This window comes from Poecile atricapillus, chromosome 6 (genome assembly GCF_030490865.1).
Source record: "Poecile atricapillus isolate bPoeAtr1 chromosome 6, bPoeAtr1.hap1, whole genome shotgun sequence".
Taxonomy (NCBI): domain Eukaryota; kingdom Metazoa; phylum Chordata; class Aves; order Passeriformes; family Paridae; genus Poecile; species Poecile atricapillus.
In genome coordinates, this window is record NC_081254.1 from 20,929,800 (window position 1) to 20,948,148 (window position 18,349).

At 35.5% G+C, this 18,349-nt stretch overlaps 1 protein-coding gene across 2 annotated transcripts in view; it reads right to left on the bottom strand.

Annotated features, from left to right (window-relative positions):
* ERCC6 (ERCC excision repair 6, chromatin remodeling factor) overlaps positions 1 to 18,349 on the bottom strand; it is a 46,394-nt gene that overhangs the window by 14,823 nt on the left and 13,222 nt on the right. For both annotated transcript variants that reach the window (XM_058841562.1, XM_058841561.1), the window contains exons 6-10: positions 15,662 to 15,787; positions 11,755 to 11,913; positions 7,857 to 7,992; positions 1,175 to 1,345; positions 556 to 732 (exon numbers count right to left, since the gene is read on the bottom strand). In XM_058841562.1, coding sequence (XP_058697545.1) covers positions 556 to 732; positions 1,175 to 1,345; positions 7,857 to 7,992; positions 11,755 to 11,913; positions 15,662 to 15,787 — 769 coding nt within the window. The remainder of the gene's footprint in view (positions 1 to 555; positions 733 to 1,174; positions 1,346 to 7,856; positions 7,993 to 11,754; positions 11,914 to 15,661; positions 15,788 to 18,349) is intronic.

Genomic DNA, 18,349 nt, shown 5'->3' on the forward strand with positions numbered 1-18,349 from the left:
GTTAAAAACAGAAAAATATTTAAGCTGTCATCAATACTGGGAATCACAACTGAAAAGATTAATAGACACTTATTCAAAATAATTTCCCAAGTAATTTTTTGCTTCCAAAATTAGTTTATCTACTTCCAGACTTCCAACACCTAATCTAGCTTTTTAAAATAAAAACTGTTTTCAGACTGGATTTAAGGATTCCTCTTACTGCGTAATTTGCCAAAGCTTGACAGCAAACAGGAAAGTGCTATTTAAATACATCAAAATGTGGGATCAATCACCTCCCACTCCTTAGTTTATCTTCATATCAAAGAATACTTCTAATGACTTAATCTTTAGGGCTTTAGACAGGAAAATCGTGTATATAAGCTGCACTCCTGTATAAATGAAACAGTCTCAGTTGAATGATTTTTATACACAACCAGCAGTAATACACACACAACTCTTTTTCAGATTAAGTGTTTAGAACAGGCACTTCTAAGTACATTGAGAAGTCAGACTAGAAACAACAGTAACAGTTGGAATAGTTTCCTTCAAGCAAAATGATATTTTGGATGCATTTACCTGGACAGGAGAGGCATTGCAATATCCTCCCATGGTTATTGGGACCGAAAACTGCTCCATGAAGACAGGTAGCGTTCCCAGTTTTCCTGGGAATATAAAGTCAAAGAGGGACCAGAGCTCCTTTAGGTTATTTTGCATAGGGGAGCCAGACAAGATGATTCGATGGGGTGTGCGGAACTATTAATAAAAACCACAAAACCAAAAGATAGTTATTTTCATGGTTCCTGGTGTATCCTGCCTCCTGCCTCAGAGGATATTCAACTTCACCATCAGTAAACTCTCATGTCAAAATATGTGGCCTCACACTCATGAAAAAAACAGATTTCTGCCATACAGTGTTCATAAACTGTTAGCAGAAAATTCACACCAGCAATCTGACATTTATCACTACTGGTAAATTACTATCCAATTTAAAAATTCAAATTTTTTTTTCCTCTACCATACTTGTGTAAATTTACCCATGTAAATTCATAAATAATGTTAAGTTAAATAGTCAAATACAGACCACTGTGATTTATGCTTTTATTCTTTATTAATGATCAAACATATATTTTTATGATAGGCTATTAGATATTGGAACCTCCCTCCAGAGCACTTAAATTTATTTTTTAGAAAGTACCTGCTTGCATGCAAGTGTGACAGCAGCATTTGGATTTCGGATTTTGTGACCCTCATCCAGAATGACATAATGCCAATCATACGTGTGGATGTTGTCCTGCATCAGTCGAATGTACGAGTAAGACGTAATTAAAATTCCATGGCATGAAGCAATCTCATGAATTAGTTTCACCTAAAAACAAAAGGTGCACATTGTCAGTAAGAGAATCCTCAGACCTACACACAGACATTTGCTGTCCAAGGTACATATAAAAAGTATTATAAAAGCAGATCTATCATTTACTTTGCAAAGAAAATAAGTATATGCAAGATCTTGATTATATGAGTCTTAGCTCATCTGTCAAAGAATGAAGCACTTGAATACTGTGTTATAGCAATCAGAATTTATCAAAAGCCTGGTCAGAAGGAAACAGTGCTTTTTATTTTCAATATTTTAAAGGCAATGTCTGAAAAAACAAACACTGAATTTGATTATGGTAATGGGTTTATTTGAGTTCTCCTATACTCACTTTACAAACCGAGCTTTATGTATTGCAAGCAAGATCAAGAATGTCAGAGGAAAATTATACAAGTGAAATACTGAAAAACAAATACAAAAATCTATTTGTTTAATCCTAAATTCTGTCTAACCTTTCTCATTATAGGATTAATAGAGTTGCTATCAGTCTTCAATTTTGTGCTTCTCTTGGAAGCTTTAACCTTTCACCAAGTTTTTACTAGCCTTTACAGCTGCAAGTTATGTAGGGCAGGAACAGTCTATATCACTTTTGACAGTGCTCAGGACTCATCTTTATTGCATTTATCCTCCATGTATAAATCTAGACGACTTAAACAGCAGATGATGAGAAGGGGAAAACAGAAAGTACAACCACCACCAAATTTGCTAAGGGAAAGACAAACTGCTTATTACTAGAAGTGCCTTTAATTAAAAAACAACCCACAAAAAACAATTAAAAACCAAACAAAAGGGAAAAACCTGTGTCAAAAACTCAGATGGTGTCAATATCCATGACCTTTTCCTGTAAAATTTCTTGCTCACAGAGACCCCAAGATTCAAAAAAACTTGTGAGTTTAACTGTTCAAGAATATCTGCTTTCTGATTATCATCTCCTGATAAAACCACAACACATTATTTAATGTTGCTATCACGAGTCTCAAGAGAATATGCAATCTTTAGAAAAATTTGTATTACAGAGTAGGATTTCTCTGCAGGTGTGGACATCCAAAGCTTAATTCTACCTGGTACAGTCTCCATAGTCTGCAACTTTTCTCGAGTCTCATCAATGGTCTGTCATAGAATATTGTAGACATCTCTACCCAAACACTTAAGACAAATAATCTCGGGTGATTTAAAATTAAAAGCTTGTAAAATATGTAACCTCTCCTAATTTTTGCAATTAATAGGGTATGTCTGCAATTAGCCTGACTTACAGAATGCTACACTCTTGTCATTAAAAGATGTTTTGAGAAAGTGCTGCTGTTATTATGGAGGCTCAAGAGACCAATCCCTCCTAGAGGGCAAACAGTGGACTGGTAGAAAACAACAGCCATAAATCACGCTGTCAGGTAGCAGAGAGAACAGAAGTGAAACACAGGCACATGAAGGCCATTCATTGTAAACACACCAAGGCAGAATCCTAGTCAGGATTTACTGAACCTGTAATTAATTAAAGTTTCCTTCAAGCTAAATTTTTAATAAACAAGGATTTGTGCTGACAATGAAGAAATAGAACAGCACAATTTTATCAACTCACACAACACTTCCTAAGTCTCATTTTATTGCATTGGGTACTTTTTCAAGGTTGCCTTCACTTTAGGTGCAGTCCTTGGAATAATTCTAAATATTTTAAAACACGGTAACAGATCTAATATTGGATAAAAACTCTTGAGGGTGTGGTACTTTATGATTTCAGCTATTTTACATGTATTCTTTAGTCCACAGTTCCTGTTTCATTAGATTAAGGCATGTCTATATTTTATTTTTGCTCTGCAAATACACTTCAATGAAATATTTCAGGTCATGGACGGTTACACTAAATTAAAAAAAAAAAAGTATGCTTGAGAGAGATAAATCCTACTAATGCCAGATTACACAGCAGTTACCTAATTTTGAAATTCTGCACTCTGGCCTTTATCTGATACTAATGAATAGAGGAACACATGAGTAGATTGAGTAATTATGAACTTTTATTCAGCACAGTACTTCAGGCCTTTACAATTCAGGGACAGTATTTTCTCCCTACCTTGGGTGATAAGTTGCCTTGTCTTCACCGAAGCACATGAGATATGCAAACATGGGATGAATTTTGCCAAGCACCATTTCTTAAGGCTAAAAGGTTTATGATTTATTCTAAGGACATATCTCTAAGCAAATGTTTTTTTCCAGTTGGTACCTCAATTTACCTACAAGTTTGTTTCTGAAGGTATAAAAACAGGACAATTTTTTAGACCGATGCTTACAGAAATATTTATTTTTTTTACATAGTCTTTTAAAAACATTTAACAGGACTTGAAATCTAAACTTTTACATATTATGTATTAAAAATGGTAATTTTCTTAGACAGAAATGTGTGTTAAGACTGAACTTAAAGACATAGACTAAATTTAAGACATAGACATTCAATAACCATTCAGATACCTTTGAGGCAAGCGTGAAGTCAGAGATAATATCTCGTCACTTACCCAACCATATATTATTTGTAAATCAAAAGTGCATTCTTCAGCAGGCTTATCACTATCTCCTAACCAACCATTAGGCCTGGAGATCCATAAATTCAACATATAAAACCTCTTTATTATTTCCCTGCCACAACAGAAAAATCTAAATGGCACCATGAAAGGGCTTCAAAAGAACACATTATAATGTTTAATAATGTAAAAGTTGGAATAAAAAGAGCAAAAGCACTTTGTATGTATTTAACAAGAATGCTACCTCTTGGATCACAATACTAATTTCATCTGAGTTTGGTCCTTAACTCAGAAACAGAGCCTTTGGCTAAAATACAGGTTCCATATGCAATCATCCCAATAACTGTAACCTCTGAAATTCTTTACATGTAGATTATGCACTCTACTGTGAGGCTAGAAAGTCTACAATTTTCCATGTGTAAAGTCATCTTCAAGTAGATGGTTTCACAGCTGCAAGCATCATGAACTTGACAATTACTTTCTAGGGCTGCATTGTGTGTCCTGCATTTCACCAGAGTAAGGGAATACAAAGTTACACATTTACAAATGGTATGTGAAAACATCAGCAGGAATTGTTAACCTAAGTGATACCTGTTCTAAAGATTAAGAAATTAAAGTTCAGCCTTGAACTTAAAAAATACAACCTCCTTCCACACATGATATGTTAAACAAGATAACTAAAGTTCATGTTGCCTCTTACATTCTATGATTTACAAATGCTCATGTGCACCTGAAGTTTTAAAACAACAGGACAAGCTCTTTGCACAGAAGGCTTATTTCCAACATCATTAATGTTCTTTTCTCCTTATTTTCTGTTATATACCATAAATAAAAGGCGCTTGTGATACATTACATTAGATTTACTTCTTTTTTTTCTCTCATGCTTAGGTCTCAGAGCACTTGATGTTTACAGATCACATTTGAGTGTAAACCACAGTAGGAGCTTAATAGTGTAAGATAGCACCACGAGACATTTAGCCACAAATGCTGTACCTTCTTCATACTGAAAGCTGACTTCACAGGGGAAGACTATTACTTAAATCTGGTTCCACCTACTGCTCCAACTTAAGCACATTTTTCAACACAGAAGAGCTAAATAATCTTGTGTAAACACAAATAATAATTTCAAAAAAGAGTAAGTTTTACATTTCATTAGAATACCTTGAGCTCAAAAGTCCTGGAAACCCCTCCAACTTGCTACTGTGTCTTCCTTTCATCATCTAAAATATGAATCTGCCTTCCCTCTAGATAGCTGAAGGCCTTTAGCCATAGTCCAAAGGGTGAAACAGAAAATTTACACTTCCCTCCTTTACTGTCAAAATTTTCTACCATTGTTATTTTAGGAAAAGAATAACGCAGTTTCTCTTTTGAAGCTTTGGATATGCTAAAAACTACACAAATATTACAGCAGTGAGATGTCTCAATGACTGAGCTGAAACAGGCTGACAAGGTTTGCACCCAATCTAGTGCTCACAATTCAGGCTGCTATTTCATACTATTATTGTGAAAATCCTATAACTGCCTCCAAAGAAAACCAAAGCAGACTGGTAAAAGGTAAAAAATCAGAGAACCTTTCACTTCTCACATTGCTCAAAGTACATTTGTAACACTAAGGAAGCGTCACTAACTGAACAGATGTGGGAAGTATTGCCTAGAATCAATTTATGATGGAACAATCAGAACAGATGTCTTCCTTACTCTTCACTGTCAAGTGAAATACTTCTGTGGGCAACTCTGAAGAACTGGGAGACAGGCTCATGCATCAGTGCTTGTGTATCTTATTTTATCAAATGAAACTTTACCTGTTGTCTATTTCTGCTGTGAAGTTCTGTCTTGTCTTATGGGACACCTGTCATTGCTTAACCCCTTTTCTCCAAAATTCTTATTCAGTAGTCTTACAATTAATCTTTTTTCCTTAGAAATCACCAGCCCTTCTTTCACAGAACTGCAGAGAACAAGCTGCAATACTGTGTTTTACCACAACCTGTGGGCCAACCACTGCAGGATAAGGTAGTCCTCAAAATCCATTAAGATCTTCACTGTCTGATGCCCGATAATATTCCTCCACTGGTTCAGAAAATTGTAACCTCTTCAGAGGCTGAGATCACCTTGCTCATTCCAAAGCTGATAACAAAGTTCAGCTCCCCAGTCCTCTCTTGCAGCTGGCCAGCATAAAACTCTTCTCATTTACTTTGTGACAAACTGTGATATGCTAATAGAACAGGTGAATCCTGGAACTGTCAGTTAATTCCAAACAAGCCTGTGCAACACTGTGCACAGGTCAACAGGGAGTTGGCTTTTGGCTATGTAAAATTAATCTCAAAGAAATTATGCAGTCTAACCACTATTTCTATATTTGTTTATTTAGATTACTTATTCTTTTATGCCTTATGCCAGAGCATAAGGGCAGAATGGTCCCTGGATGAGTATTACAAAGTCAAGATACGTAAAAGTGGTCTTCTGCTATGCCATAGATATCAGCAGATGGAATTGCTGTAAGGACAGATCAGCACTAAATAGTCATAGAAAGAAGGTATATTGCAAAGGAATCCCAGGCAGGAGTAAATCACCTGTCCTGTATTTTATGTGATATATTTTCAGTGTACAAGTGTTACTTATGCTAATTTATTAGTAGCAAAATTTTATTGCAGGTGTTAAGGACAACTAGAATGAGAAAGTTGGGGTTTTTTCCTTACTTTGGCTTGATCTTCTCTGACTAAGAGGCATCTAGGAAAAAAATGTGCATGAGGTTAAGACCTTATCAGCAGTGACACTTTAAAGCACTCTTGCAGCTCTTAGAAGATGAAGCATTAGGTTCAGTTCTCTAAATATGCTCAAAAGTGCTTAAATCTTCAATTTTAAGTTGTTGAATATGCATTTGAGGAATGACAATGAGAAGGTGAAATCTTGAAAACCTTACTATTCCTGCAGATGGAAAAAATTGAGTCAGTCTATCAAGTCCATTAATTAAGAAACAGCCCAAAATAGGCAAACATGATTTAATTTAGGAAGACATGTGACCATGTCATTGAGGTCAGCAGACTTTTAGGGCTTGAAAACACACCAAGTTAATTGAACAACAGGAAGCTATTAGCACATTAGAGTGTGCTACTCCTTTTTTGCCATGTACTGTAACTGCATCAATTACTTCAGAATACGTTTAATCAAGTGCAATTAAGCACCATATAATCTTAATGTGATTACAAGAAATTAAATAAATATTTAAAGACAAATTTAGAAATGCTTTGCTGAATCCTGAAAATCCATTTAAACATGAGAAATATAAAGCACAGGGAAAATAAAAGTCTAAGTTTTCCTTGTTTTGTTCCTGCAAGGTACCAAAGTTTGAAACTTCAGACAAGTCAGGCTTTCCAACTTCAGAAACAGACTAAGAACAGGTATATGAAGAGACTGACAAAAGAAAACTGGAAGACAGAAAGTGCAGTGCTTGAAACAGTGAAAACTGCTAACAAAGTAACTCTGTTATTGAAGAAAATGAGACTAAGTGATACCAACTGTCAGCAAGCAACCGAAGAGAAATTGTCCATGCATGAAAAACACATTAAATAACAGCTCAGTGACACAGTGATGCAAAGAAATGCAGAAGAGAATTCACAAGTGCTACAAGCATTTATCTGGTGTACAAGCAGTCTAGTCATAAACTCCTAGCATGGACTACAGCACAAGGAAAACTCAAGCAAGAAACCTGTTACTATGTATAATTTGTTCTGGCAATACAAGTCTTTATCATAATATACATGTATTCTGTGTCCTCCCCCTTTAAGTCCAGTTTACTACCAAATCTATGCAAGACAATTAATTTTTGTTCTTTTAATACATTCAGAGAAAGGGCACAAGCTCTTTCCCACACAGAAGCATTAAGCAACTGGGGATTTTTTTTTTTTTTTTTGCTAGTGACCAAAAAACAAACAAACAAAAAACCCCCCGAAAAACCAAAAAGCCTCAGGAATTACAAAATGGATGTCAATCATTACCTTACTCTTTGTATAAGAACCAGTTTCGTGGAGCACAGCAACTCTAAATGGAGGCCACCAAGTGTGGAATTCTTTTACCCACTGATGCAACACAGTAGCTGGACAAACAATCACTGTTGGACCCAATCCCTGGTATCTAAAATAGAGTATTCAAGAAAAAAAACCCTTAATGTGAAATAAATAATCAGTATTAAGTGGCTCATTAAAATACACACATATTAAAATGACATACTTTACAGTTTAAGTGGAATATGAGAGCTATGGAAATTAATTGGCAATTTGTTTTCCTGGAAGTCTGTTTTTTAAAGGAAGATGAAGAGGGTACTGCTAAAAGAATCTACTCGTTGAACAGTTAATGGATGCATCTATCAAGATAAACAGGAATAGAAGAGCTCCAAACAATAAGGCGTAAGGGAACTTCCTCCTGTGATATTACAAATCAGGTTTCAGGAACTGCTGTTTCTATAAGCAAAAAGAAATCATTAACAAGCAATTATTTTATTACTTCTATTGTACAGAATGTGTAGCTAGAGCCTCACAAATGGACTTACAGGTGTTCTGCTTCATGTTGGTAATACACGGTACTCTCATCACCATAGTTTATTGACAAGGACTCCAAAGTGGCAGACAATTTCATCCATGAAGTTGAGATCTGAGCTTGGCTCAAACTGTCTCAGAAGTTTCTTATTCACAATTATATTACTGTTTCTGAGCATTACTAAAGAGGTCTGAAACAAAGTCTTTCTGTATATGAAGCTCAGAGCTGCTCTTAAGTTTAAGAAGGGAAAAGTCCCCTGCACACCAGCCAAATAAAAAATACTACTGCCATAAATAAATACCAATAATCATGTAACGAATATATTAAGGAGTGGTTACCTGCAGTTATTTTTCAAATACATTTGCTTTCTAAAAAATGGAACAAAAAGACTTTGCAAACAAAGGCAATAGTTTCAGTTATCATACACTGATCTGTGTAGACAAGATTGTGTACTATCCAAGTGACGATAAATAAATAATGCAAAAGATCACAGTACACATTCAAGATCACACACTGATTGGAATAAAGGATTTCTCAGACACCAGCAACACCCTGCTTTAAAAAGAACCAAATCTCTTAATGTCTTCAGAAATCGCTGATACGAAGAAATAATATTCTTTATTACAAGCTTATACATATGCAGAACAACAACTTGGACGTTGCTTATTATGAACAAATACTGTAACACCACTTTACAGGGTCTAATCCAAAGGGAAGTAAGAACTTGGAGACATGAAAAATAGCTTCAACTATGCTACGAATCCAAATAATCACTGCTACTGCTCTTAAAAATACCTAAAGCAAAAAAGCCAACTTTCCCAGAACATACTAGTTTCTCACTCTTCATGGGTAGTAACAAAATATGTCTGTTTATTCCCCTGGTCTGTATCACACAAGCTCACATGTAAGGTTTATCCAGATTTTTCTGACGCCCTCATCTTACACAAAGAGTTCACACCTCCTTGGATCAATTTTCAGAAACTCCACTCCCCCTCTACTTGGCTGTGTGGAAACTCTTCTGTGTCTAGTCTGACTCTAACCACTTTCACTAGCCAACATTTTATTATTCTCTTGAGAGCTTTTATTTATTTATATAAAAGAGTCATCTAGCTTCCTCCAGTCCGAGCTGTTTCACAAAACTAAACAAATCATATACTTCAGCTTGCTACACTTAGGAGCATCCTTCATTCTCCTAATCACTGCAACACTGCAAGATTTGTTCTGCTGCCCATCCAATTTATGTTTCCTTTCCTTGAACAAAGGTGACACTTGAAGCATTAGAAACCAAAGTCTTACTAGAGCCTTGTACCAAGGTAATAATACTGCCCTGTTCCTACTCCAAATATATTGTCATATTGCATATTGTCCCTTTTTCACAGATGCATTGTACTGACTCCTCATGGTCAATATCATATATGGTCAATATATCCAAATCTCTTTCTCCATTTGTTGCTTCTGGTTGATAAAGCCCAAGTTCAGAAGTATCCTTTATTTATTATTATTACTTGGATGCAATTAGAATTGCACCTAAGTTCCTATTCCTGCAATTTACTACCAAGAAAAAGGAAACTGTATTCATGATGTATTTATAATTTTTAAACACTCAAAAAACTAGCACAGGAAAACATGCTGAAACAATAACTCAACACTAGTGAAAAGAGACTGGGGCAGCAAGAGCAACCCACTTCTTCTGTGGCAATGGATTTTTATTTACCTAAGCACCATGGAAATTAATCTCTGCCACTCAAAGTAGAGATTGAGCTGCTTATGTTTATGTCTCAGTATCCCAAAGAGCACAGATAGATAAATAATCAGTGTATAAACTTTCTGTCAGTTTCTCATATATCTGATGTTTCAAATAAATGAAGGCAAGTCTGTAGTAAAAGGTTTTTGTTACACACTGAGGTAATGAGACCCAAGCTAGGCTGGAAGACAAGACAGTGCTGACAACACAACTTTGTCCCCTCCTTGTGCTTCCCAGGGAGGCTGCCCATAAAGTCTCCTGCCTATCAGACTACACTCTTTCAAGTAGAAACAAGTTACCCAGAGCTGATGGTTACCAGTATTATTGCCTTCTCAGCACATGGGAGGAAAATACTTGACTATGAAAGATGAAGTTAAGAGTGTCTGTCTTACCGCACACAAGCAAAAGCAGAGCAAGCTTCACCAATATACTAAACCTCATTTCCTCCCACGGAATTACTATCATGATGGACTCAATGACATGCACCAGAGAGAACATGAAACTCAACATTATTGTACATGCAGAAAGATAGTTGCACCTGCAACTTAGGTGGGAAAATTGATTCTGGCCTTTTCAAAGTTTTACTGTAGTTTTGCACTATTTAACAGTGTCAAGAGATGTCCCTGAAGGATTTAAATCAACTCAGTGGTCTCCCAAGTGGGGTAGGGAATATAAAATAATCTGTACAGTAGCATCCTTTACCAGGCAGCCATATTAAAGTAAATCAACTGGCCTGAGTGAAGGACCTACAGGGTTGCTTTTTAATTTTTTTTTTTTATATTAAGCCTATAGTAGGAAGTGAGCAGTGAAAAAACAGGAATATTTTCTCTTTAGCTATTTACATCAGGTAAACAGGCCAACAGAATTAGAAAAATCAAGTACTATTCCTGCGTGCATTTGTAAATCTGAGGACACAAACAAATATCTTGCCAGTAGTTGCACCTATGAAGAAGAAAGTTTAAAGCATTGTTCAGTAACAAAAAACTGTGAAATATAAGAAAGGCCAATCACACTAACATAGGTTTTGAAAAGCAGTAACAACAAAAAAAAACCCAAAAGCAAATGGAAATTCCTCTGTATAAGTTACTGGTTTTACTCTCAGTATTAATTTTTGGCATGGATAATTCCCTGCCCATCAGAAACTCTAACTTTCATTGCAAATCAGCTTGCTACTTCCTGTAAAACATTTACCTGGTGGCTTGCAAGAACAAATATTTTAATGTAAAATTTAATAAATGGAACTAAAGGTATTACATCTAATTTAAAATTCCATATTGTGTAAACTATTGATATTAATGTAATTGAGTTTGTAAACAATCCATTTGTGGAAGGTAACCTTAGACACTGTATTGACCCAAAATATCTAGCGTGGCTCATCTGCAAAATGAAGCATCAATGCCTGGAATTCATTAAAAGTGTTACATGTTTAATTTTTCCTGCCCTACAGCTCCATTGTCTCGTAAAATTTTTCCTTTGATGTCCCCCACTAAAAGAATTAAAGGAATATTGTAATTGAAATGTCATTAATAATTCACAGGACCCTCCTCCACCAGTAATACATCTGATGAAATATTAATTGAGCTCCACAGACTGACAGTCTGCAGAGAAGCACTTGCCTGTAATTTGAACCACGAGTCCTCATATTGCTGTAGCTCAGACCTGCCAAGAAGGCAATTATCTGAATGGTCTTGCCCAATCCCATCTCATCTCCCAGAATTCCTCCTGCCTGCTGGCAGTGCAATTCCCAAAGCCACCTAACACCTGTCTGCTGGTACCTAAAACAAGGAAAAAGAAGATGGCAAATGTTTGATAATACAGATCATAACAGAAAGTACTCATGAATTAATCATTTGGCAAGGTTCTCATACCAGTTACTGTAACATGCTGGATGTGTGTTTTACATGAGTGCTGTATTTACTAGGTCATACATTTTTGATGCAGACATTACACGTGACTTTCGTTCTTTATACAACACTGAAACATTTCTAATTAAACCGACAGTCATTGTAATTGGAAGGTATTTTATTTCATATATATTTTAAGTGTTAAAAGTAACTTGGAAAGTTACTCTCACGAAGCATTATCTTTTCAGAAAAGACAACATGCAAGGGGTCTAGTAAATAGTATTATTTGGAACATATTCCTTGAACTGAAGGAACAGTTGACTTGTAAGAGGTACAGACTTCATACTCCACTACCAAAACTGATCACATCTGCCAAACCGTGCTTTTTTTACATAAATGAATACAATATCATTTAGTCCCTTTCAATGAAGAAAAAAACCAAGGCTAAGCAATAGAAACTATTGCAGTGCATGGGATACAGTAGAGCATTATGTGAGAGCATCAGAGCAGTTTCCACTCCCAGTACTTCACTGGAAATCATACAAGCAACAACGTAGAATACATTCCACTTACAAGAAGTGGACTATAAAGCAAGATTTATGACAGCAAGCTAAAAAGGTGAAGATAAGATGCTGGGCTGAGAATACACTTTAGGATATACCTTTTTATAACAATATGAAATAGTGAGACCAGTAGGAATAATATACCATGTGTGGGAGTTAAATTGAGAACAAAAGAAATAAATGAAAAAACATGTCTTTGAATCACGTTTAAAAAAAAAAAAAATCAAACATGTTTCATCACCTCAGTGTGTTGCAACTTACAGAAAGAATGGGTTACTGATAATTTTCTTGGCAACATGCATTTCTGGAGTGCAGAGCACAGCAAAGAACAAACCACTTTTTTTTTAAATAGGGGCTGTTCATTTTAGACTATTTCTTATGTGCATTTCAAAATCCTGTTTCCATCCTTGAACTAATAATATTTAGGACTACTGACAGCTAACAACACTAGTGTCTACAAAGTACTATTAAAAATCAATTTGTGATGAGTTTGGTATGGATTTAGAGAATGCTAAATGGAGACAAACAAATGGCTTGAGTAGTTAAAAAAAGATGATCAAAGAACACATCTAATGGTTCAGACATTGCACTATCTGCTAGTGTCTCAAAAGCATTTGCCACGAAGCCCTTAAGAAACCCTTTTATTAGAAATTAATTCACCTTAAAATGCAGCAATCTATAAAACAACTATGAAATGGCTTGCAGGATTAGCTATAATTGGATTAAGATGCTATCATTACTACATTTTATGAAGACAAAACATCTTCTGACAAACATTAAAAAATTGAAGGAAACTCTAATTCCAGTTAGAAGGTGCTTCCCCAGACAAATGTTCAGCATGTCTCTTCAGAAGACAACCATTCAATAACTTCCTAATATAAATTTGTATTATTTTTTAGGATTACATACAGAGCTTTAAAATTAGATGAATTTATAACCATATTTCTCCTTCTCCTGATAAAGTTTCACAGTAGATAATTAAGCTTGTGAAAAATTCTGCTCCATGTTTATATAGAAACATGAAAGATGTAAGTGCTTTCTTTGCATAATCATATAAACATGCAATAACTGTAACTACTCAAAAGTTAAAGGAACACACCCTCCTTCATTTTTGTGGTTATATGGAAAGATAATTTATTCTGTTCAACCTTACACTTTTATTGCACCAATTTTTATGGTTTTTGTTTGGTGTGTTTTTTGTTCCAAAAATATTTTGGAATTAAGGGAAAGTGCTGCTGGCCTTCCAATATAATTTTATTGTACTGTATTTCTCATGAGCAATCATGCTGTGATGCATTCTTCAAAATTCACCACAGTACGTACCAGAGCTCAGATGCATTGTTGCAGAGACAAAATTGTGTTTCAGATTTATCAGGGAAACCACACTGGAAGCAAATAGTGATGAAGGCTGTTTTCTTTTTCATACAGTGTTTCCTTAGGCTTAGTGCAGATGGAATAAGGCAATGTTTGCAGGTCTGCTCAGTTTAGATCCACAGCAGCATCAATGTTACTCCTGCTCAATGTTTAGCAAAGCAGACAAGTGTGCACGGAAGAATCAGCCTGTCCACTTTAACAGGCTAACCAAAGAGCAAACCTGAGGGTCTCCTATTTCCAGCATGAGCTAGAAATTTCTTTGGAATTTAACTACGCAGGAAGATCACTTGAAGTACATGCTATACATGTCCCTGGGTCAACATACTTCCATGTTTTGTACTAAACTTGCTCAGAACTCAACACTTTAATGCCTATTGACTATGGGCTTTCCTACACTGGAGATCTCAGCATTAAAGTTACAAGTCAGACAAATCATTCAACTCAATTGATCTTTCTAACCACTTAAGAAGTTTTGCCAACTGACTCATGTTTGCAGGGATACCCTTCATTAGTGAGGCTTGCATCTTCAAGATTAATTTTTAGTGACTGCTCGATTTCATTTCCCTTTGGGTTGCTCAGACCACACATCCGTCCTCCAGACGAATACTTGTGCAGTACCTTCTCATAAACAACTGGAGACCACATATTGGCTCTGTATGGTCCCAGCAACCAAGTCATTAATTCAATCCCATTTGAGAGCTAGTGCTTTCCTTCTGAGGACTACAGGACAACAGTAATAACTTCTTTGAGGTCAAGACTAAGTGGTTCTCTTGGAAGGGATACCACACACACCCATTATAAACCAGGGCTTTCTACTAAGATTTCAAGAGAGTTTGCTTTTGAAAGAGAAGATGTTTTTCCCGCTGTGTGAAATTTTGTCAACAAAACTGAATTTAAGCCCATTATGTATGAAATTTAAGGGAGAGATTATGGATCAAATTAACAGCTGCTAACTTGTAACTTTTTTTATTTTTTTTTATTGAGATGAACTTGAAAGCATCACTGGGCACTATGTTTTAAAAAACTGAAACAGAAAACCATTATGTCGAAATCTGTAATTAAGCATTAAATAACTAAAGAATGAGTTGTTTAGTATTTTCCATCTACCAAAGGAATTAAGAATTCACTCTGTAAATTTTAAAATTTTACCTGGAAAAATATTCAAGATTATTTTATAATATGAACTACAAGCAGTTACTTTGAAAAGACTTTCAGTATTTACTTAAAGAAAAAATTCTCAATATTTTTTACTGGTAAAAATCTTCGCTCAGAGAAACATCATATTTCTTGTTTTCTTCTATCACATCTTGCCAATGTCTTATGTATCAAAGCAAAGCTATTGTACTACTCCACATGTGAATTAGAAGCAAGCATATACCAATAAAAGAAAGCATTTATAAAAACAGACAAGTAGAGCTTCTCAATTCATAGTTTAGCTAATATACATTTACAATAGTCACATCAGCCTGTATCACCTGTATTTTCATAACTGTACCTGTTCTCACCTGTATTTTCATATAATTGCATTTTGTGCTCACAATAAGATAATTTCATTGAAGTTTGATCTTGAAATCTTTTTTAAAGAAAGTATCCTACTGAAACAATTGAAGCAAAAGTTGAGGCATCATTCACTGACATAAAAGTTACAGCAAAGGGCATCTAGAACTCACCGTGACTATTACAACTAATATTATTAACAACATACAGCGCCGTAATATTGAAATGAAGTACACAATACATACTTAAAAAGCTTTTTGAAGAGAAATCCCGGTACTTTGAAACCCTCTTCAAATTCAACGTCACTTTCTTCAGAAAGTTCCTCAGTTGTTTGATGTTCTTTATCCTTCAAACGTTCATTTTGCCACTTCCTGCAGTGACACAAGGAGTCAACACTCAATTATAGCATGGAAAAATGTATGAAAATGACACTGAATTTCGTTCAGATAAAAACCCAACAAAAATGCAAGCTCATGATTTAAAATAGTAATCCTTTGGAGGAGAGAAATATGCAAGTAAATGCTTGAAATATCTGATATATTAAGGTATATTACAAAAGGTACATGTTTCATAGCTAGTTAAATTTTCTATATACAAAATACTATTATAATGGAATCAACTGTTAACAGCACCAAAAAACCTGGCAACTTTAAACTCTTAAATCTCCCTCCCTTTACCCCACCCTCCCCCCCTGCTCCAAATATTGGTGAAGTTTAGGTATTCAAAATCTATTTTATGATTCAACCAAACACTTAAATTTAACTTTCTTCCTGTAGAGAAATATGAAGCAGTGTCTAATCTTCTACAGAAGACTCAATTGGAAACATCACCATCTTCAGGGTGACATGCTTTAAATCTATAAAGCAGTCATTATTAAGAGAATGAGTTTTATGAGGTTTTGAAATTCCAGTGTGATTTGTGGTTTGCAGCCTCATCTTATTTGGACTCCAGGCAGCTTAAGAGAATTACCTGTCCCATCATTCCCTCACTGCTGAAATAGTACCAAAGGATCTTCAACACTCCAATGAAATTATGAACTTGTGCTCCAGTGACCCAAACCCATCTGCCTCTAATGGTAACATGTACTCTAGCTGGCTATGTACTACTCAACCAGCAACACCTCACTGACAATTTGGGTTTTGCTGGAATTCTCTCCTGAAAGTGCCATTTACTGCAGGCACACTGAATGTGGTGGATAAACTGACAAAATCCCTTCAGAAACTGGCAAGGTACACAACAGACTAAAAGCATCCATATGCTACTGTTCTGAATGCAGTGCAAAAGCAAACTTCCACTTAATGGTCTCTGAATATCTGGAAAATTTGTTTAAAAAAACTTGTGTTAGGAACAAGAGAGCAGGGAAGAAGTTCAACACTTTACATACAAGCAACAAAATCATACACTCTTTCTCATGAAGGAAAGCTAATTATGTGAGGTTTCTAGATGAATTTTTCAGCAGTACCTTTTGAGAAAATACTTCAAGTCTGTCTCTATGGAACTAGTCACAAACTTGGTATTGTTCTATTAACTCAAAATAAACACCACCATCTCCAAATACGCACGTTACAATCGCTGCCAAGAATGAAAGCACTGAAAAATTAAGACAGCACAATGCTGGTCAGGTTTAGAGAGCCGGTTTCACTGAAGCATATTTTGATCACTTAAGTTGTTTTCAGAAGCAAAAATAATGATGGAGAGAAAAAAGAGTATATATGGGGAAAAAAATTAGATGAACAAAGATAGTCTTCAGTTTGCTGTTTAAAACTGATGATTTGCTAATGTTTATATCAGATTCTTCTTATTTCATTACATAAAATAGTTAATCCAGCTAAGTAGTAAAAAAGAACTTACTAAAAATACATGAGTGTCAGTGTTTTCCTCTTTTATAAACCTATTGTAACAGGAATGGAAATCTCTTAGACTAGCAGTCTGCTAAATGTTTGACTTAGAAAAATTACATTCATGGTCTGGAGTCCAGCCGGCAGATATGAAACATTCTAGAGTCACAGATAAGAATGCATTTACGTTTCTTCAGTACTACAATGTTATGCTATCAGGCACAGAGGGTCTTATTTTTCCGAGCTGCAGAAAAAGGAATTCAGATCGACAAATGCTGATAGTCATTGCTTCAGACAGTATCACTACTGGAACTGAGACATGCTAGAACTTGATTATTTCATCTGACTGGGTTATGACACGACTCAAAACAAGGAAGGAATCTCCTCTTACCACACTAGAATCAAAAAAACTACAGATTACAAAGTTCCAAAGTGACATCTAGGTAAACAATCCATACTAATCCCAAGCAGGGCAATAATTTGTATAAGAGTTTGCTATTAATTTTGTACTCCAACACGGACCACCGCCAGGCAGCACTGGAGCAGCAGCCTCCCCTGGGAAGGAGCAGATTGCCCTCTAGTGTGCATTGGGAAAAGTGATCCAGAAACAACCAAGAACAAACTCCGAGGTTAACTCGAAGCTGTCCAGGAACTTAGGCACTTCACCTCCATATAATTACTACATTTTCTTCAAGTGTGATCGACCTTGGGATTTCTCCTAAAATTATACATGGAAAATATGTACATCTAGAATTTGAACTAATAAACCCTGTACTTACTTTTCCTATGAAACGTTTCCTTTTTACATGCTCTGTTACTTCACTGAAGTACTACTACATCTCTTCCAAATATCTAGAAGTTTTTAGACATCAATTACCAGTTTAAAGAAATAGCAGCAACTTGTTACCACAAACAACTTTCAAAGTTTGAAGAACTATTCATTGTCTGAAAGGCAGTGAACTTAATGTAATGCACACCACTAAGACATTCTACACTGAAACATCATTATTTTATTTAGAAAAGTGCAAATATCCAAATGGCTGAAGCCATGGGAAGACAAACACTATTTCTAAGACCTGACCAGTCTGTTGGTTA